Raw genomic sequence first — 21,871 nt, 5'->3', positions numbered from 1 at the left:
AGGTGGATGATGAGGAGAGTGAGGGAAATTCTACATAACAGAAATGATTAGATTGATTTGTCACATGTACATCGAAACATACAATGAAATGGATCATTTGCGTCAAATCAAGTGAAGCCAATAGGGATTGTGCTGTGCAGACCAGGAGCGTTGCCACGCTTCCAGCATCAACATTCCATGCCCACAACTCACTAACCCTCACTGTACGTGTTTGGAATGTGGGAGGGAACTGCAGAACCCTGAGAAACACATAACACGTAAGGTTCTCAGGAAGAACATACAAACTCCTCACAGGCAGTGGTGGAAATCGAACCTTCATCGATGAAAGTTGGTGCTGCCCAGAGATGCTCTAACTGCTGGTAGATTGGAGATTGACTGGGAAAGAAAAGCACAAAGAAATGGAGAAATCTGTAATTATTGCAACTGTCTACGCTGGCCTGTAGACTTCAGCATTATAAACGTTTCACTCACAAAACCGATGGGCAAGTGAAAACTGACTGGTTAGTGAGGTTTGTCTCATGAGTGATGGAGTTAATTTAATTAGAAGTAGAAGTTAGTACTACAGGTTTAAAATCTTCAGTCTGACATTCTGTGGAGCAGCAACCCCCATCTTTTGAATCTGTTATACAGATCTGTATTAGTGAAATAATTATAATACAGATCAAACTAAGATTTGTACCAAAACAACACACACAAAATGCTGGAGGAACTCAGTAGGTCAGGCAGCATCGATAGGGATGGATAAGCAGTCGGCATTTTGGGCCGAGACCCTTCTTCAGGACTGGAAAGGAAGTGGCAGGCACAAGAATAAAAAGGTGGTGTGAAGGGAAGGAGGATTGCTAGAAGGTGATAGGTGAAGCTAGGTGAGTGGGGAAGGTAAAGGGCTGGAGCAGAAGATTTCCAGCATCTGTGGAATTTTTCATGTTTAAGATCTGTACCTAATCAACCTGGCAATAACTTTTGCTATCTCAGCTAACAGCATTTCCTACTTGGGGTACAGGCAGTTATCAAGACCTATGGAGTGTGTGTACTTAAAAGGACAGTTCTCTTGCTTGGTGGAAAATGATTAGTGACAATTCCTGTGGCCTGTTTTTTTCTGTGGCCTTGCTCTAGGCAGATTCCAAGGGTGCCCAAATTAAGAATTTGAGAATCCTGTAATTTCAGAGAAATAAAACAAAAAGTGTTTTGCTGAAGGTCATAGGTGAGACATAATCTAATGGAGAGAGACCCTTTAGATTATTGAATGTTGGAGACAAGGTACACAGTTAAAGTGAAGCAGAACAAAATTACTTGGCACTTAACTCAATTTGGGAACTATACTGGTCACTTCCATATCTAGCATTCTCAAAAACACTTGCATGAGGAGAATAATCATAGTAATTATAGTTAAATTTTAAATTCCATTTTAAAGTCCTATTCCTGCCACACTAAGGCTCAAAATGTTTTTCGTTCAGGTGAAGTATAAGCAAGACTACGAAAAGTCTCGTGGGAAACATATTGGAGCTCAGAGCATTGAAGACGACCCGAAGATCTTGCACTCTGTGCACGTGGCAAAGATGCAAAGTGAGGTGAGTGAGAAGGGCCCCACACTTCGGATATGAGTGCTGGACCTGGCTTCGATTGTGTATCACAGTACAGAGTACAACTAGTGCCCATTTCAGACGTTGGTTTATCTATCTGAGGCATGCTATAAATGGAGCTGCTGAGGAAAAGTTATCACTTCTGTAAATTGGTATGAGGAAATTCAGAGTAAGGTGTGACAATTCTAGTTTTCGTCCAGCTCATTTAAACACGAATGTACTGGAAAGTGAAGTTTCCCTGATTAGTCCAATGTTCAACTGTAGTATCTCTGTTTATCAAGAGCTGTGGTCTTTGCTCACAAGCATAGGCCAGCATACATTGTCCACCCTAATTACCCTTTGAACTCTGCTGGATAATTTTAGGTGGTAATAAATTGTCACTACATTAGTGGGTCTGATATTGCATGGACCAGACTGAGTAATGCAAGTGTATTTCCTTCAGTGAAGAACATTAGTGAAACTGAGTTTTTTATGATAATCTGGTGGTTTGGTATCATCACGATTGAAAATTGCTTTTTCTTAACCCCTGATTTATTTAAGCAGTTGGATTTAAATTCCATGGTAAATTAAAAGTCTGTGGCAGGAGTTAACGAATGGCACAGCGCTAGATTGAACTGAACTGAGCTAAACAGAATATGCCCGGATTGGTTCAATCACTTTGCGGGTTGGTGTTTTATATTCTGTGTTTTTTGCTTGCTTGTTTTTTTCCTGTTTGTATGATTTGATGTTTTTTTTTATGTGTTGGGGGTTTGCTGTTTCTCTTTGAATGGATTCCATGTTTTTCTTTGTTTCATGGCTGTCTGTGGGAAAATAAATCTCAGAGTTGTGTACTGCGTACATACTTCAATAATAGATTTACTTTGAATCTTTAAAAACTATTCCTCTGGGTAAGGAGTCCATATCTCTGGATACCTCATCAAGCAGGGCTTTCAGGATTATTCTGCCCTTTCATTATTTTATCTTACACTGGGCAACGTAACAGCCACCCTCATTCCCTCCCACTTTCCTGCACTATCCTGCCACATTTCAAATCAAATGAGTATTTTCCTTAGAACTATGAACTTGTTCCTGACCATCATCGTGTGCCATGTCATATGACCTAGATCAGGGGTGTCAAACTCATTTTAGGTCACGGGCCAGATTAAGCAAAATGCAGCTTCATGCGGGCCGGATCAGTCGGACGCGTGCGAACGCAGCTTTCGTTGCCTTCGTTTTTTCAGCCTGCTCTCATGCGTCTCAGTCTCTGCTATAACTACAAAGTGTTTCACTTTACAAATTCCATTTCTTATGAAAAAGACTGCCGAATAAACACTAAAAACCCTGAAAACCTGGTACCTGAATAAACTCAGCATTAGCCATATCATACGCCATAGGCGCTTCGATTACTGGGACCAGCTTTAATAGTAATTAGATATTATCTCGCAGGCCAAAGATAATTCCACCCTGGGCCGGATTTGGCCCGCGGGCCTTGAGTTTGACATATATGATCTAGATGATCAAGTTTGAAGTCCATTATTGTTCTTGGCAAATTTTTCTACAGAAATGGTTTGCCATTGTCGCCTTGTGGGCAGTGACTTTACAAGTTGGGTACCCCCAGCCATTATCAATACTCCACAGAGACTGTCTGCCTGGTGTCAGTGGTTGTATAGCCAAGACTAATAATATGCACCAGCTGGTCATACGACCATCCAACACCTGCACCCGTGGCATCACGTGACCCTGATCAGGGGTGCTAAGCAGGTGCTACACCTTGTCCAAGGGTGACCTGCAGGCTAGTGGAGGGGAAGAGCACCTTACACCTCCTTTGATAGAAATGTATCTCCACTCTGCCACCTGCGTTCAACATGTGCACTTTTAATGTCCACTCGCATGATGTACTTTGGGATAGCTGTTTACACCAGAACAATATTTACCTGCATCACATTCTAGACAATGCAACTTATAGCAAAAACTTAACTTAGAGAAATGTATAGAGTTGGGCTCACCTGTAGGCCAGAATTGAAACAACAAACTGGTTACATGTCTTAGTTGAGCAATTATCTGTCCCACTCTTGTACACTGGATACTGTTGCTTCTGTCACGTTTCAATAATGATCATTCCATAGTAACCAAAACTGACCAGACCGATTTCCTCTCTTCAGCGTGCTTATAAAAAAGACTATGAAGACACAAAGACAAAATATCATTCTCCACTTGACATGATCAACGTCTCCCAAGCCAAGAAGGCTCAAAATATTGCCAGCAATACAAACTATAAGCAACCAATAAATCGTTACTTTATGCCACCTGATGGGGTGCTTCTGAATTTGGCTAAGAATGCCTACAATTTGCAGAGTGATGTAAGTATCTGTTTGACATTATAGTTAAAACCAGATTATGAGTCTATGAAACGGAGAGGTGGGGTGCAGTGCCAGAAATGTGTAAACCGCTTGCTAGGCATGCATTTCTGCTCATACAGAAAGGATGTGATTAATATTAAAGTGGGTGCAGAGGAGATTTACAAAGATATTGGCAAAACTGGAAGATTGTAGTTTTGAGGAAAGCTTGACCAGTCTGTAGGTACTTGGAATAAGAGTCTGAGAGGAGATTACATCAAAATGTGTAAAATGCAAGCCAGAGCTGGTTAACTGTGCAGGATCGATTTCATTTAGCAGAGTGATCAATAACTAAGGGGATAGATTAAGGTAATTGGAGGTAAAATATTTCCACTCAAGTAATAGTTCAAATGGTGCTGGAGGCAGTAACTCTCCTTATAGTGTCATAGAAAAGTACAGCAGAGAAAACAGGCCCTTCAGCCCATCTGTCCATGCTAAAACCATATATACTGCCTACTCCCCTCAACCTGCACCGGGACCATACATACTGTACCCCTACCATCCATGTACCTATCCAAACTTCGCGTAAATATTAAAATTGAGCTTGCTTGCACCACTAGCACCAGCAGCTCTTTCCACACTCTCACCATCCTCTGAGAGAAGAAGTTTCCCCTCATGTTCCCCTTAAACTTTTCAGCTTTAACCCTCAACCCATGACTTCTGGTTGTAGTCCGACACAACCTCATTTTTAAAAAGCAGGCAAATTTGCACATTAAATGTTTTTTCCCCTGGAATGATAGTCTGAGAGCTAGGGTATGGAGTTAGGCTAAAGAGATTCTTCTTTTGTCTGCATTGGAATAATAGGCTACGCCATATGGGAAATTTCTGTGATTTCCATTTGGGGTAATGTTGGTCAGTTTCTGACCTAAGAGATTGTGCATAGAGCCATTCAGTGCATTTAACTTTATAAGTATTCCCTGTTATATTGTACCATTGTCATGTAACCATTGGTAAACAATGTTCTTTCTACAATTTATTTTCATCACAGGCTCTGTACAAAGCAGATTATAACAACTGGCAGAAGGGCACTGGCTGGATTCCTTTTGGTTCAATGGATGTTGAAAAGGCCAAGAAAGCTATGGATATCCTGAATGAGGTAGGTCATTATATAGAAACATAAAAGCTGGCTTTGGATTTGACTTTTTCACAGCAGCCTGCAAATATTGAATGTGCAAATTGATTACCGGAGGAGGAGAAGAAACATGATTAGCATAAAGAATGCATGTACCTACATACAAATTCTGCTCCTGTGGCTTGTATGGAATTAAATAACACAAAGCACAATGGGTTCTTAAAAGTGTCTTTAATTTATTTTACAGAAAAAATATCGCCAGCCTCCAGATACAATCAAATTCACTTCGATAGAGGACTCGCCAGAGACAGTGCTGGCAAAGATCAACCAAGTACAGCGAAGTGATGTAAGTAAAATAGTTTTACTCTGCAGCTTATTAGTAATAAATTCAAAATGCAGAGCATACAGTAATTTGAAAACCTGCTGAAATCAAATCTTTGATCTGTGATCATTCATGTTAGATCTGAAAGTACAATATTTATTTTTATATATTTTTAGAGATAGAGTGCAGAATAGACCCTTCTAGCCTTTCAAGCTGCACCGCACAACAACCCTAGCCTAATCACGGGACAATTTACAATGACCAATTAACCTACTAACTGGTTCATCTTTGAACTGTGGGAGGAAACCGGAGCAGCTAGAGAAAAACCCACACATTCTACGGGGGTACCAACTCCTTACCGATGAGGTTGGAAATGAACTCCTAACTCTGATGCCCCAAGCTGTGTTCATACAGCTCACGTTCAATATACTAAATGGAAATTCATAAGTATCAAACCAACCAATTATCAGATTTGTGGGATAACCATTTCTGAAAGTCAAACTGAAAGAAATAACATTGGTGATTAAAGTGCAAATATTTTTTTCACCATTCTTGTTAGTGTTCCCTATACTCTGTTTGCTTGTACATCTGTCACTCTCATTCAATGTTAGTTAAACCATCTTGGGTATACCCATCTTCTTCTACATTTCATGATGGAGAGTGGTGACTGATAAAAGACAAAAAATATACAGACAAAATTTATATTTTCATTTTGCTTTCAGTGGTAAGACTGCTGCCTTTTGCCAACCACTTCATCTCTCACCCTCCAGCTATGGAAATAATCCAGAACTAAAGGAAATCATGAATAAAGAATGACATTGTGGTGGCATGATTACATAATAGTTAGCTCAATGCTCTACAGTTCCAGCAACCCAGGTTCAATTCCTGCCACTGCCTGAACAGAGTTTGTACATTCTCCCATATGGGTTTCCTCCAGGTGCTCCGGTTTCCACTCACAATCCAAAGATGTACCAGTTGGTAGGTTCATTGTAAATTGTTCTGTGATTAGGCTTGGACTAAATCAGGGTGATTGCAGAGCAGTGCGGCTCGAAGGGCTGTCAGGGCCTACTCCTTGCTGTCTCTTAATAATAATAATAATAATAATAATAATGCTTTATTCTGATAGCTTTCTGGATAATGCCTCATTTCACCATTATCCATTGCCCAAACACTAGATGTAGGATTTGATCTCTACCTATTTCAGATCCAGCTCTACTTTCATTTGCTGCTTTGAGCCTTTCTGACACATTATTAGGTAATTGTAGATAATTCTAAAATTGCTTGTGGTCCCCTCTATATTGACTAGTGTCAGAGAGTGTCATAGGCACCATCCTTGCACATTATTGATGAACACTTATTTCTAGGAATCATTCAGCTGTGTTTAAGTGGAGAATCATTGTGTTCTTGTCCTCCTGTCACTACTCATTCTACCCCTTTGTATCAGTTAAACTGATTGACCATACCCCACGCTCAAAGCTTTTGCGATCCCCATGATACAGCAGTGAAGGAGTCAGTATTTTGATCCTGAAGTACAATACCAAAAGCACAATAAGAATGTGTAGCATTATTATAAACTCAAGTGATTCTGTAGATGCTCGATATCACACACAAAATGCTGGAGGGACTCATTATCTATAGAAATGATTAAACAGTCAATGTTTTGGGCCAAGACTCTTTGTCAGGAATGAAGTGGACAGGGAGGGAAGGGAATGCCAGAATAAAAATGTGGGGGAAAGGAATGAGAATAGCTTTAAAGTGATAGGTGAAAACTGCTGGGTGGAAGAGGTTAAGGACTAGAGAAGAAGGAATCTGATTAGAGAGGAGAATGGACCGTAGGGGGAAAGGGAAGGAGGAGGGGACACAGGGGAAGGTGATAGGCAGGTGAGCAGAGGTAAAAGGTCAGAGTGGGCAACGGATGAAGAAGGGAGGCAAAGGGAAATATTTTCAATGACAGGAGAAATCAATGTTCATGCCACCAGATTGGAGGCTACCTCAGATGGAACATAAGTTGTTGCTCCTTCACCCTGAGGATGGCCTCATCTTGACACAAGAGGCCGTGGACCAACATGTCAGAATGGGAATGGAATGGGAATTAAAATGTTTGGCCTCCAGGAAGTATCACTTGTAGTAGAGGAGTGGAGATTCTCGATGAAGTGGTCCCCCGATTATTACATTATGAATTATAACCTTTCTTCTCTCATCTGCCTGGATTCCATTTTTATTGACTTCACACGTTCATACTTCTGCACATTTCCTTTGTCATTTTTCAAAATGTTGACAGCATCTTATTCTGAACATTTATTATAGTGTACTAATCAAATTTAAAAATTGCAGTCTCACTTTGTAATTTCTCTGTAATCCAGATAAACTACAAGGCGAAAGATGAGAAGACCTTGCACAAGTACAGCTACCCTCCAGATGTGCCAGAGTTCATTCAGGCCAAATTCAATGCGATAAATATCAGTGATGTAAGTATCTTTCAGCAGGAGGATTAGAAAGCCTCAGAAGTTCAGATGGATATGGGCCAAACGGCAAATGTTACAAGACTTGATGGGCATTTTGGTCGACCTGCAGTACCCTGTGATTGTGTATCTGACCTGTGATTCTTATGATCTTAATAGATGTGTTCAATCACAGCAGTTGTCTTTATACTAAATAAGATTGTGGTCAATTATGATCTAACTGAATGGAGGAACAGAACATAGAAGGATGTGGGTAAGCTGATCAAGCATATCAGATCCTATGAAGCCACAACAGGAGATTGATGTGAAGATACATGCACACACATTATCACGTGGGTGTCTTGCACAAGGGGACATAATTTAAAGGGAAGGAACAAGTCATTAAAAATCGAGGTACATAGAAATTCCTTCTCACAGTGTGTGGTGAATCTCTGGAGTTGTCTGCCCCAGAGAGTCGTGGAAGCAAGCTCCTCAGAAGTGTTTTACGTTTTCTGGTTACCTCATTACAGGAGGAAGCTTTAGATGCTGCCTGGATTAGAGCGTATCTTATGCTCTGGAACATGTCTTGTGTTATTGAGATGAGGAGGACTTTCCTTAGTGGGAGAGTGGTGAATCTGTGAAATTTGTTGTCACAGGCGCTGTGGAGACCAGGTCATTTGGTCTATCTAATCAGAGGCTGATAGATTTTTGATTAGTCAGGGCATGAAGGGATATGGGGAGAAGGCAGGAGATTGGGACTGAGAAGGAAAATGGATCAGCCATGATGAAATGGCAAAGCAGACTCGGTGGACAAAATAGCCTAAATCTGCTCCCATATCTTAAGGTTGCATAAGCTAGGGCTTTTCTCTTTGGAGCAACTGAAGATGAAAAGCAATTTGAGAGGTACATTGAGTGGACAGCCAGCATCTTGTTCCCGGGGCATCATCAGGCAATACCAGATGGCATCCATTTAAGTTGTGGAGGGAAGTTCCAGGCAGATATCGGAGATAGCATTTTTTTTAATGCAGAGACTGGTAGGGGCCTGGAATGCACTGCCTGGGGTGGTGAGAGAGGCTGACGCAACAGGGACTTTTAAGACTCTTAGATAGGCACATGGACGTAAGAAAAATGGAGGGCTGTAGGCTGTGTAGGAGGAAAGATTTAGGTTGATTGAGGAGTAGGTTCATATAGGCTGTTCTATGTTTTTAGCCATTTTTCTATTCATTCACAGAGTGTGGGTAAAATATTAAGATCAGCACTTATTGGCCATCTGTTGTCGATCTTGATTAAGAAATACGTTAGACCATTTCAGAGGTCAACAACATAGCTCTGTCCAGGAAGTACCATCAGTGTTTATGACTTAGAAGGTCACTTGGTCTATTGTTATTCTGTTAGTCAGAGAAAGAGCTCTTTAAATTAATCTCACTTCCCAGAACAGGAAACGTTCTTCCCTAAAGAACTTCAGAGCACCAAGCTGGTCTTTACATCAACTTAATAGTTTCAAAGCCGTCATTATTGACTTGTTTTTGATTTATCTTAAATTTATTAATTTTTCCAACTTCGCAAGCCTCAGCCAGTTTAAGTTAAGCAGATACCTAAGTGAACAGGTCCATGGTGGTAAATGTCAACACACTGTCTCTTTTGTTCTCCTATATCTGCCAATATTGTTCTGCATTTAGTTTCTGATAAGTGTAGACATCTGGGTTTCACTCAGCAGTCCTCCAACAGATACAACAACACCTGATATCAATCTAGGGTTGGAGATACACTGACCTGCATCAATAGGTACTGTAGAACACCAGATCATGACCTGATACTTTCTCAAGAACACAACTGGAGCAGGTATAGTCTCTTGAGCCTTCTTCAGCAGTCAATGTGATGATGGCTGTTTTGCTTCATGTCTTCCTCTTATGCCAGTTTTCCATTGACCTCAATTTCCAAACCTTTCAATTACTGATCTACCTCTTCCTTAAATAGCTCTAGTGATCCAGACTCCACGGTGTCCTGGAATAAAGCATTCCGGACATTTGCCATCCTCTGTGGGGAGGTTTATCAATAAATCTTGTAATTTCTAAATGTAACACTGTACAAGGTAAGGGCTGAAAAAGGGTGACCTGGAGTTGGTGACTTTGACAATATGGAGAGAAAGGTGTTACCTATGTTTCAAGCTCCCCCTCTCCACACATCTGGTGAACCCATACGAACTGCAGAGACCGATACAGTTTGGCATCAACAGCATCACAAGAGTTGCCGGTCAGTGTTAAACTCAATGTAGGACTGCCTTAGGGACTCCAGCCCCAGTTTTTTGCTTGGGGTTTACTCTCGAAGCCTTTCCCATATAGTCACAAGACAACGGAGGTGTGAGATCAGAGTGTTCCTTCTCCTAGATGAGTTGCCAACCTCTGCTGACAAGCCCATCTGTCCAAAGCGACTGGCTTTAAGGCTCCAGTAACTCACTTTTGCCCCTTCTCCTGTCAGTAGAAATGGCTCTGCCGGGCTCAGCAGCTGAGCCACACGTGAAAGCCAGAAGCTGGACGTGGTTGTCAGCGGCTGTTAGAGGCGCACACGTCATTGAGAGCATTTAAGAGGTAGTGGGAGGTTATTCCCATTACCAACCCCCCCCCCCGGCTATGACAACCTTAAGGGAGCATGGTCTTATAGAGGTTTATAAAATGATGAGGGGAAAAGATAAGTTAGATCTAGTCAGCGACACCAGAGATTCTGCAGATGCTGGAAATCTTGAGCAAAATACTCAAAATGCTGGATAAACTCAACAAATTAGACAGCGACTGTAGAGAGAAATAAAGAGTCAATGTTTCAGGACAACACCTTTCATCAGGGCTGGAAAGGAAGGTGGCAGAAGCCAGGTGGGAGGAGAGGGACGAGTACAACATGGTAGGTAGAAGAAGTCAAGGAGAAAGAAGTGAAGAATGTATAACAGGAGAGGGCATGGAATAAGGGGAAGGAGGAAGAGAATCAAAGGGAGGTGATGGGCAAGTGAGGAGAAGAGAAAGGGTGAGAGGTAACCACAGTGGGGAATGGAAAAAGGGAGAAGGAGGGAGAGGGGAGAAATTAGACAATTTTGATGTTCGTGCCATCAGACTGAATATGAGGTGTTACTCCTCCAACCTGGAGGTCATGGACAGACATATCAGGATGGGAAAGGGAATTTGCCCAGGACTGGTGAGACTTGAAGTAGAGAGCAGTGGTCTGAGGTGAGAAGGGAGAAATTTAAAGGAGATCCGAGAGCGAATTTTTTTTTTAAACAAAGAGGTTGATGGTTATCTGAAACAAATGCCATTAGGAGTTGTAGAGAGAGATACAATTACATTTGGACAGGTACTTGGATAATAAAGGCATGGAATGATATAGGCTTAACACAGGCAAATGAGATTAGCGCAGATTGGCATTACGGTTGGCATGGGTGAAAGGATTTGTTTCTATGCTGCATGATTCAATGATTCTATGATACATCCAAAGTTTAAATGTTCCTAGTTCTACATTATTAGTATGTTCCCAACTGAATAAATTGAATTGAAGGTCATTTTTGTTTGCAGAACTACTACAAACAAGCCTGGAAGAAAGATTTAGCAAAGGGCTATAACCTCACCTTTGATGCTATTCCAATTATTGCAGCTAAATCTTCTGGGCATAATGCCAGCGACGTAAGTATAGAATGTGCAAACATTTACTTTGTTACATTTCTTTCCTCTTTATTTTTTATTCCCTCATGAATCTGGTAGGGTTCAGGTAAAAAAGCATAAAGGAGCTTGCTGAATTTGCTCTCTTCTCATTGCTGCCATAACAGGAGCCTCAGGACTCACACCAATCAGGAACAGTTATTATTTCTAAACAATCAGGCTCTTGAATGTAATGGTCCAAGTTTCAAGAGGGAATAACTTAATTCACCCCAACAATGAACTGTTCCCATAACCTATGGACTCACTTTCTGGGACTTAACATCTCTTGTTCTTGATATTTACTGTTTTTTTTTACTATTATTATTTCTATTTCTCTTTTTGTATTTGCACAGTTTGTCATCAGTTGCACATTGGTTGCTTTTCCACCCTGTTGGGTAAGGTCTTTAGTTGATTCTGCTGTGGTTCTTGTATTTACTGTGAATGCCTGCAAGAAAATGAATCTTGTTGTTGTATATGGTGACATATATGTACTTTGATAATAAATTTACTTTGAATTTAGAAACTGAGTTTGAGCATTAAAGGCAAATGCATGTTTAGGCAATGGTCAATAAACATTTTAATTGAACACTGGAGATGTGATGGTGATACATTGCATTTTTTAATAAAATTACTTTCATTTACTCAAGACATTACCACAATAGCAAATCATTTTATTATAACAGAATTGACTCTAAGTACAAAGTTCAAAGTAAATTTATCATCGGTATTTGTCTACATTACCAGCTACTGCCTTGAGATTTATCTACTTGCTGGCATTTACAGGAAAAAAGAGATACAATAGAATTTTAAGAATAAATAGCAAAGGTGGACAAACACGTGTAAAGAAAAACAAGCTGTGCAAATAATAAAGTAATACTAAGAACATGAATTGCAAAGTGTGTTTGAGAATGAGTCCGTAGGTTGTAGGATCAGTTCAGAGTATTAGTGATTGAAGTTATCCATACCGGTTCAGGAGCCTGATAGTTGCAGTGTAGTAGCTGTTCTTGAACCTGATAGCGTGGGACTTAAGGCTTCTGGTACCTCCTTCCCAATGGAAGTAACAAGAGGAGGACATGGCCTGGATCTTGGGGGTCTTTGATGATGGATGCTGCTTTCTGTGGCAAGGATTACAATGTTATTGTCACTGGGGTCTATTGTTACTGAGGGCAGATAAGAGATGAGTTAGTTTATGTAGTAGGGAATCCGTAGGCAGAAGTAGACAGTAATGGAATGAGATTGCATGAACTCAGAATTTCATCTGGAGGTGATTTTCACTGCACTTTGCTCAAGTTTGCAGAAGCTGTAAGCAATGGGGATTTCCACTGGACCTCCAGAAATGTTACAGCAGCAGGTGGAACATATCCTAGGTCATAGGCTCCAGATGGTGGCTCAGTGTTTTGACTCCACGTCATCCTATGTCCCATTGGAATTTTTTTTCTTTAAAGAAGTGTTCATGAGTGACCAACATTCACATTTCTTTTCTTTTGGGTATTTCATGGACATGTAGTACACTCATCTCCAACTCGTAATCTCATATTCATTGAGAATAACACACCTTTGGGAGGCTGTGCACAGTAAACTTACCGTCCAGTTGGTTTTCTCTGCCTTTTTCTTCATGAGAGGGTGAGGGAACTTACAGTGCATCCAGTGGAAGTCTGCTCTCATGAATGTATATCACAACATTATCAAGTCGACGAGCAAAAGCTTTTCTGGCTAGCAAAGAACTATCTTTTAATGACTCCAGGTTAATTAACAATCTTCAATTATTTTTATATAGTGCAGCTTACAAGTGTGTTTGCAAATGCTTTTATCTTTTAGTTCAACAGATTTCATTCACCACTTAAATATGTTACTGCTATATGGAATCAAAACAAAAATCTTCTAAACACAGGAAATTAGTATTGGAAGCTCTAATTTAAACACAAAGGGCATGGTGTCTCTGGGGAAGTTCCATAAGTTGTCTATAAAAAGAAAACAATGACCTAGACTACTTTTGACTTTGCATATAGCTTTATTACAAAGGCCAGTTAGCTCTAATACTGAGGCAAGTAAGGTAATATCTTCTGCTTTTGTTTGAACCATTACTCTACAGATTAAGTACAAGAAAGCTTACGAGGCAGCAAAAGGCAAACATGTTGGTTTCCGCAGCCTCAAGGATGACCCTAAACTGGTCCACTCCATGCACTTGGCCAAGATTCAGTCTGACCGTGAGTACAAGAAAGACTATGAGAAGAGCAAGACCAAATATCACACACCGATGGACATGGTCAATATTACTACAGCCAAAAAGTCGCAGGAAGTGGCCAGCAATGCTAACTACAAGCATTTAATCCACCATTACACATACCTGCCTGACGCCATGGGTTTGGTACTGTCAAAGAACATGATGAACATACAGAGTGATGTAAGTAGCAATGTTAAATGAAAGTCATAGTTGGTTGGAAACCCAGCAAGCTCAGGCAGCAGCTGTGGTGAGAGAAATGGAGTTAGCACATTACATCAGTGATCTTTCCCAATAACCTATGCTGATAGGTTGATTGGTTTTCCATTGCATCTGGGTTTGTGCAGTTCTGTTACGTCCTCATAACTGGCTGCAGAGTCCAGGTTGTGAGTGATGTAGGCATCCACAGTAAGGACAAGCATCCAATCCACCATTACGTGTACCTGTCTGATGTCATGAGTGTGGGCCTGTGCCAGAACATGATGAACATACAGAGTGATGTAAGTCACAGTGTTCAATGAGATAATCTAATTTCCCGCTTGTTGGCTGAGGGCAGCTCACGACTATGCAACCTTCAACCAGAACTGTTCTCTACTATTTGCACCATTTAAGCCTTTGGACGCTGTCACAGAGAAGTGTGTGTCAATCAGCAAACACCTTTGGAAAAACATAGATATTTAAGTTAATTTACTTCCAGTGTACTTGCAAAAGGTCAATAGTTCAATCTTTTGCTCATGTAACAAAGAACTAAATTTTAACACTGAAAGTTGCTGACCATAGTAAATTACTTTACAATCAATTGCATTAAAGTATGGAGTGTTGATAGCCATGATCTGGCCCATTACATGTAAAAATGCCTAAAAAATAAGGGGATTCACAGCAACGTTAACTTTTACAGTATGTCTTTAGATGCAGGGGTTCCTGACCTGGGGTCCACACACTTCTTGTTTAATGGTATTGGTCCATGGCATAAAAAAAAGTTTGGAAATCAGAATCAGGTTTAATATCATCAGTATATATTGTGAAATTTCCTGTCTTTACAGCAGTAGTACAATGCATACATAATAATGGAACAGAAACTGTGAAATACAGTAAGTTTATATATATTAAATAGTTAAGTAAGTAGGGCAAAAATAGAAATAAAAATGTAGTGAGGTAGTGTTTATGGGTTCAATGCCCATTCAGAAATTGAACGGCAGAGGGAAAGAAACTGTTCGTGAATCATTAAGTGTGTGCCTTCAGACTAAGGTACCTCCTTCCTGATGGTAGCAATGAGAAGAGGGCATGTCCTTGGTGATGGGGGTCCTTAATGATGGGCGCTGCCTTTTTGAGACATTGCACCTTGACACTACAGATATCCTGTACTATGTCCTGGGTACTTCAGAGGTTAGTGTCCATGATGGAGCTGACTAAGTTTACAAATATCTGCAGTTTATTTTGATGCTGTTCAATAGCACCCTCCCCCCCCCCCCATACCAGATGGTGGTGCAGCCAATTAGAATGCTCTCCACAGTACATCTGCAGAAATTTGCGTGAGTTTTTGGTGACATACCAAATCTCCTCAAACTCCTAATGAAATATAGCTGAACTGTATAGCTTTAGAGTGATGAAATGTTCAAAATTCTTCACAAAACCTTTAATTGTTAAAATTTGACCTAAGCCAAAGTTGATGTAAGTATGTAGACGATAGGATTAAAAGGGGTACCTTGTGTCTGGATATCTGAAGGAACTCTATGCTTTGGCATTATGCATCCTTTCACCTGAATGCCAATTATCAGGTGAAAGGGTGCATAATGCCAAAGCATCCAGTTCCTGGATGGCTGTGAAGCTTCCAGAGGACAAGTAGATATTGGCCACTAAGATTAGCAAGATCAAATTCTAGTTTCAGCAGAATTTGCTTTAATATCCAAATATATATGCACCCAGTTAGAACTTGCATACAAAAGACATTTTATATCTGAACTCTATTTTTTGTGAGGTGAGATAGTTAAAGAGGGCAAATTTTGTGAGGCACCCATTAGTAGATTCCTGTTAGAGGAAAAGAAATGTGTGACTGTATCCAAAAGGCCAACTCTGCAACATGAGCTCCTGTCTTGTGAAGTTCTGCAACAAAATTCTACTCACAAGATTTATTACACTGTTTTTGATCCATTCTTTTACGTTTTGTGACATCAAAAGAAGATGCGGGGTGTCCTAAAATACGGGTGAAACTTTGTGTTTTATTTAAGTGAGGCACGCATATATCAAGTAGTAGTATGATAATGTATACAATTAATGTATAAACTATATATACACACACACACACACAAGATTACTCAAATGTAATTGAGATATTAAATACATTACATGTTCTATTAATATCTTTGCAGTAATATTCATTTAAAATCTTATTTGCTTGGAAAATTATTTAAAAATTTATTTGCTTTGTACAACTTTTAAGTTAAATGTTTACTGTTTGATTTGGTTAGGGTGATAGGCCAATTAATACTCTCTTTTAACATGATTTCTTTTTTTCTGTCTGAAGAACGTCTACAAATCTGATTATAACGACTGGTTTAAAGGCACTGGCTGGAACCCCTTGGGCTCAATGGATGTGGAGAAAGCGAAAAAAGCTGGACAAGTCCTCGATGAACATCATTACAGAGTGCCACCAGGCACTCTCAAATTCACCAGCGTGCCAGACTCTATGGAGATGGTGCTGGCTAAAACAAATGCACTGCAGCTTAATGATGTAAGTGGATCTTCAGAAACTCATCTCCGTTACTTTCATCTTTCTGGTGTTCTATTGCTCCTCAATGCCCCGACCTTGTTACAACTTCTTCAGGAAAGAGGGCAGAGGGAATTGAGTGTATTGGCCTCATCCTGTGTTCAGTAGGAAATACGATTTGGGCAGGGGTAAAAAGCTGTCAATTCTCCCCTCTGACCATCAGCTGAAGATTTTCCTTCTGCAATGCAGGTAATTTGAAGAAGTTTTGACGCTTAATGCATTGAAGTTGGAATGACAGCTTGTACTACTACTTGTATTAGGAACTACATGGTTGCTAGCTTGGACTTGATACATGAGTATTGTTATATATACATCTTACCCCACACAAAACAACAAGCTGGATCCGTAATTCCCATTTCTCTTTGTACGCTTGAGGCGAGAGCCTGAAGGCATCTTTTCCCAGTCTTGAAACTACCTACCGAATACCTTTGCATTGTTATATTCAGAAGCCTCCTCTAAACCTGTCATATTTAATGAAGAATTGGGCCTTCACTCAAGGTTCAAGTTCAAAGTTCCAATTAAATTTATTATCAAAGTACACATATGTCACCATATAAAACTCTGAATTTCGTTTTCTTGTGGGCATTCACAGTGGATGCAAGAAACACAATAGAATCATTGAAAGTTTGCCCCCAACAGGATGGATATACAGTTAATGTGCAAATTATCAACAGTCTGTGCAAATGCTGAAAGAAATAATAATAATAATAATAATAATAATAATAATAATAATAATAAATAGTAATAATAATAATAAATAGTAATTTGGAATGCTTATGAAGTACAATAAGTACAGAAATGACAAATTTTAGAAACACATAAATTAATAAGGATTTTGTGTCCGTCTTCACTGTGGAAGTCACTGACAGTTTGCCAGAAATTCGAGAGTGTCAGGGGGCAGAAGTGACTGTTACTAAGGAGAAGGTGCTTGGGAAGCTGAAAGGTCTGAATGTAGATAAGTCACTTGGACCAAATGGACTACATATCAGTGTTCTTAAAGAGATAGCTGAGGAGGAGGTGGAGGGATTAGTAGTGATCTTTCAAGAATCACTAGATACTAGGATGGTTCCAGAGGACTGGAAAATTGCAAATGTCATTCCACTGTAGGGGAATGAATTTAAAGTTGCTGACCCTCTGCAGCTCTGATTCCCCCAATGAGGACTGGCTCATGAACCACCGGTTTCCTTCTCTTGAAGCTAATAATCAGCTCCTTGGTCTTGCTGACATTGAGTAAGAGATTGTTCTGGCACCACTCAACCAGATTTTCCATCTCCCTCCCCTATGCTGATTTGTCTCTACCTTCGATATGGCCAATGACAGTGCTGTTGCCAGTAAATGTAAATATGGCTTTGGAGCCATGCTTAGCCCTACAGTCATAAGTATAAAACGAGTGGAGTAGGGGGCTAAGCACACAGCCTTGTGATGCACCTGTGCTGATGGAGATTGTGGCGGAAATGTTGCCAATCGAATTGACTGAGGTCTGAAAGAGAGGAAATCGAGGACTCAGTTGCCGAAGGAGGTATTGAGGCCAAGAACTTGAAGCTTATTGATTAGTTTTAAGGGTATGAATGCCGAGCTGTACTCAATTAGTATTGAGGGGGTGGGTACCGAGCATCCTGTTGCATACATCCTTCCTGTCCAGATGTTCCAGGTTGAGGGAAGAGCCAATGAAATGGCATCTGCTGTTGACCTATCGTGACAGTCAGCAAACTGGTGTGAATCCAATTCACTCCTGCCTTCATTTAACCCTTACAATATTTAATAAAAGATTTTGTTATTTATGTTCTAACATGTGCGTTTTTTCTTCACAGAAACTGTACAGATCTGGAGGAGAAGAGATCAAGCACAAGTACACCTTGCCCTTTGATGTGCCTCAGTTCATTCAGTCTAAATGTAATGCTTTCAACCTCAGTGATGTAAGGACCAGATTCCGAAACATTTACCCACTTGAGTCTTTCCTTTGGATTTTTAGAGACTGAACTAACATTTTAAGCGCTAGATAAATTAACATATTTTACATATTAATTCCAACATGTAGGAAGGCCTTTTTGCCCATCATACCCATGCCATATTCCAATAGAACAATTTAGCTGTGGCATGGGAGGTTAGTGTTAGCGCAATGCTATTACTGTGCCAGCCATCTGGGTTCAGTTCCGCCGCAGTCTGTAAGTAGGTTATACGTTTTCTTGTGGCTGCATGGGTCTCCTCTGTTTAACTGCCACATTCCAAAAGACAGAAGGATTAGCTTTTTAGTTGGTCACATGGGTGTAATTGGGCAGCATGGGTTTGTTGGTCATGCTGTATCTCCAGTCTAATTCCCCCTGTCTTTATTCCCCTACAGATCTTTATTCTCTCACACAACCACCAGCCTGATTATTTTCACCGGTTACCTACACAAAGGAGCAATTAACAGTAGCCATTTGCCCTTCTAGCATGCTTCTGGGATATGAGAGGGAACTGACACAGGGTATTCCACGGGGTCATGGGGTGGCCAGAATTGAACCTGCAGCCCTGGTAGTTGTGAAGGCAGCAGCTTTGAATGCTGTGCTACCATGATACATAGAGAACAATCTAAATTGCTCTTTAATAAGAATATGAGAAGAGCATTTCTCTGTATAAAGGAAGTCAACATTTCTATTTCCAATCAGTATCAAAAGCATGTAGTGACTACGAAAAATTTTTTGGAAAGGGGCTGCAATTGAAAACAGAGCTTGTGTCTTCAGTACAAAGCCTGAGTAGTATTTAGGCTAACTCATTATATTCCTCAAAAATTTTGCTTGGCAATGGGAGTGGTAACTAAAGAAAAAGAGAAAACAGAAGAACAGAAAAATTTGGAAACCACATGTTAACAAAAATCCAATGAACTCCATTCGTACTGATGCTACTGGAAGATTAGGATGGATAGCGTTTGAAAATATTTAGATCTTCACAAAAAGTATGCTTTCTGAAATATAGTTCCCTTTTTTTTATAGAATTGCTACAAACTAGCCTGGAAGAAGTCACTGGCTAAAGGATATCACCTGGAGTCTAATGCCATCCCTATTGTCGCAGCTAAAGCATCAAGAAATATTGCCAGTAATGTAAGTAGCCATCAAAATTAGTCTCTGATTCATGGCTTTTGATATAAATAATAAATTGAAGAAAACCATGCTTGTTCCTTAAATATATAAAGAAATACATTATTGATGGGAAGCGATATACCTAATGACAGGATGTAGATCCTTGGACAATGTGATAGTGGATGGAATAGACCTGTGGAAATTAGCTCTGTAGTTATATTGTTCTATGGAGCATATTGTGAAAATGGATCTAGTCCAAACAATGACAAATTTCAAGGTGACTACAAGTTAAACTCAAAAGAACAATGAAAGCTGAGAATAATTTTAATTAAATAGCAGAATAGGTTAATATTCCAGAGCAAATTCAGTGACACTTTGATTAAAATATGGTAATATTATACTCTAAATAATTTTAGAAGTGCAAAGGGATTTGAAACCTTAGATTAATAAGATTGGAAAAAAAGAACAAAATTCCAGAGAAATATCACAAGAATATCACAAAATTCCACAAGGAATGTCAAACAAAATCAGAATCACATTTATTGTCATTAACTTATATAACATGAAATTCGAGGAAATCTGCATATGCTGGAAATTCAAACAACAACACACACAAAATGCTGGTGGAACACAGCAGGCCAGGCAGCTTCTATAGGGAGAAGCACTGTCGAAGTTTCGAGCCGAGACCCTTCATCAGGACTAACCGAAAGGAAAGATAGTAAGAGATTTGAAAGTAATGGGGGGAGGGGAAAATGTGAAATGATAGGAGAAGACCGGAGGGGGTGGGATGAAGCTAAGAGCTGGAAAGGTGATTGGCAAAAGTGATACAGAGCTGGAGAAGGGGGATCATGGGACGGGAGGCCTCAGGAGAAAGAAGCGGGGGGAGTACCAGAGGGTGATGGAGAACAAGCAAACAACTAACTATGTCAAGGATGGGGTAAGAAGGGGAGGAGGGGCATTAACGGAAGTTAGAGAAGTCAATGTTCATGCCATCAGGTTGGAGGCTACCCAGCCGGTATATAAGGTGTTGTTCCTCCAACCTGAGTTTGGATTCATTTTGACAATAGAGGAGGCCGTGGATACACATATCAGAATGGGAATGGGATGTGGAATTAAAATGTGTGGCCACTGGGAGATCCTGCTTTTTCTGGCGGACTGAGCATAAGTGTTCTGCGAACCCATCCCTGACATATTTAGTTGTTTGACTGTTCTCCATCTCCCTCTGGTGCTCCCCCACATCCTTTCTGTCTCCTGAGGCCTCCCGTCCCATGATCCTTTCCCTTCTCCAGCTCTGTATCACTTTCGCCAGTCACCTTTCCAGCTCTTAGCTTCATCCCACCCCCTCCAGTCTTCTCCTATTATTTAGCATTTCCCCCTCCCCCCACTACTTTCAAATCTCTTACTATCTTTCCTTTCGGTTAGTCCTGATGAAGGGTCTCGGCCCAAAACATCGACAGTGCCTCTCACTATAGATACTGCCTAGCCTGCTGTGTTCCACCATCATTTTGTGTGTGTTGTTGTTATAACATGAAATTTGTTGTTTTGTTGCAGCAGTACAGTATAAAGACAAGCATTATTATAAATTTCAGTATAAGTGAATAGTGTAAAAAGGAATAACAAGGTAGTATGATGGACCATTCAGAAATCTGATGGTGAACGGCAAGAAGCTGTTCCTAAATCATTGGGTGTGGCTCTTCAGGCTTCAGCACCTCCTCTTTGCACTGTGTTGAATTCGTTACATAAATGCAGTTTATAGTTGTCAGCAATCTATTTTTATATCAATAGTTTGTATTGATCGAGTCCTGAGGGGATCCTCCTGATAGGACAGAGATTAAAAGGGAGCATAGAGGAAGCCAGAATTGGAGAACAGAAATCATGGTGCAGGTTGTGTGAAGATTATAGAAATGCGCAAGTATGAGGAAGAACTTAAAAACATTTATACAAATTTATAAACTGAGCTGTTCCTAGAATTCAATCTGATGGAGATCAGCAAAGAAATGATGGATAAACAGAGACGCAATGTTATTTTTTGAATATCTTTTCAAATATGCATCACTAGTTAAAGCTAATGTATTTTGGCCATTACAAATTATCTTCAAACAGACAAATTGCTAAGCTTTTTAAGGGACAGTTAGAACCATATAACCATAAAACATTACAGCACAGAAACAGGCCTTTTGGCCCTTCTTGGCTGTGCTGAGCCAATTTTCTGCCTAGTCCCACTGACCTGCACCTAGACCATATCCCTCCATACCCCTCACATCCATGTACCTGTCCAAGTTTTTCTTAAATATTAAAAGTGAGGCTGTATTTACCACTTCATCTGGCAGCTCATTCCACACTCACATCACTCT

The 21,871-nt window shown here is 40.2% G+C and overlaps 1 protein-coding gene across 1 annotated transcript in view; it reads left to right on the top strand.

Moving 5' to 3' along the window:
• Positions 1–21,871, top strand: part of neb (nebulin) — a 322,851-nt gene that overhangs the window by 31,081 nt on the left and 269,899 nt on the right. The window contains exons 20-29 of the mRNA XM_059971179.1: positions 1,455–1,568; positions 3,722–3,919; positions 4,944–5,051; positions 5,275–5,373; positions 7,713–7,817; positions 11,348–11,455; positions 13,563–13,874; positions 16,216–16,422; positions 18,270–18,374; positions 19,431–19,538. Of these exons, the coding sequence (XP_059827162.1) occupies positions 1,455–1,568; positions 3,722–3,919; positions 4,944–5,051; positions 5,275–5,373; positions 7,713–7,817; positions 11,348–11,455; positions 13,563–13,874; positions 16,216–16,422; positions 18,270–18,374; positions 19,431–19,538 (1,464 nt within the window). The remainder of the gene's footprint in view (positions 1–1,454; positions 1,569–3,721; positions 3,920–4,943; positions 5,052–5,274; positions 5,374–7,712; positions 7,818–11,347; positions 11,456–13,562; positions 13,875–16,215; positions 16,423–18,269; positions 18,375–19,430; positions 19,539–21,871) is intronic.

This window comes from Hypanus sabinus, chromosome 5 (assembly GCF_030144855.1).
Source record: "Hypanus sabinus isolate sHypSab1 chromosome 5, sHypSab1.hap1, whole genome shotgun sequence".
In the NCBI taxonomy this organism is placed as follows: Eukaryota; Metazoa; Chordata; class Chondrichthyes; order Myliobatiformes; family Dasyatidae; genus Hypanus; species Hypanus sabinus.
The sequence above is the reverse complement of the archived record's forward strand: the minus strand, read 5'-3'. Positions and strand labels throughout refer to the sequence as shown.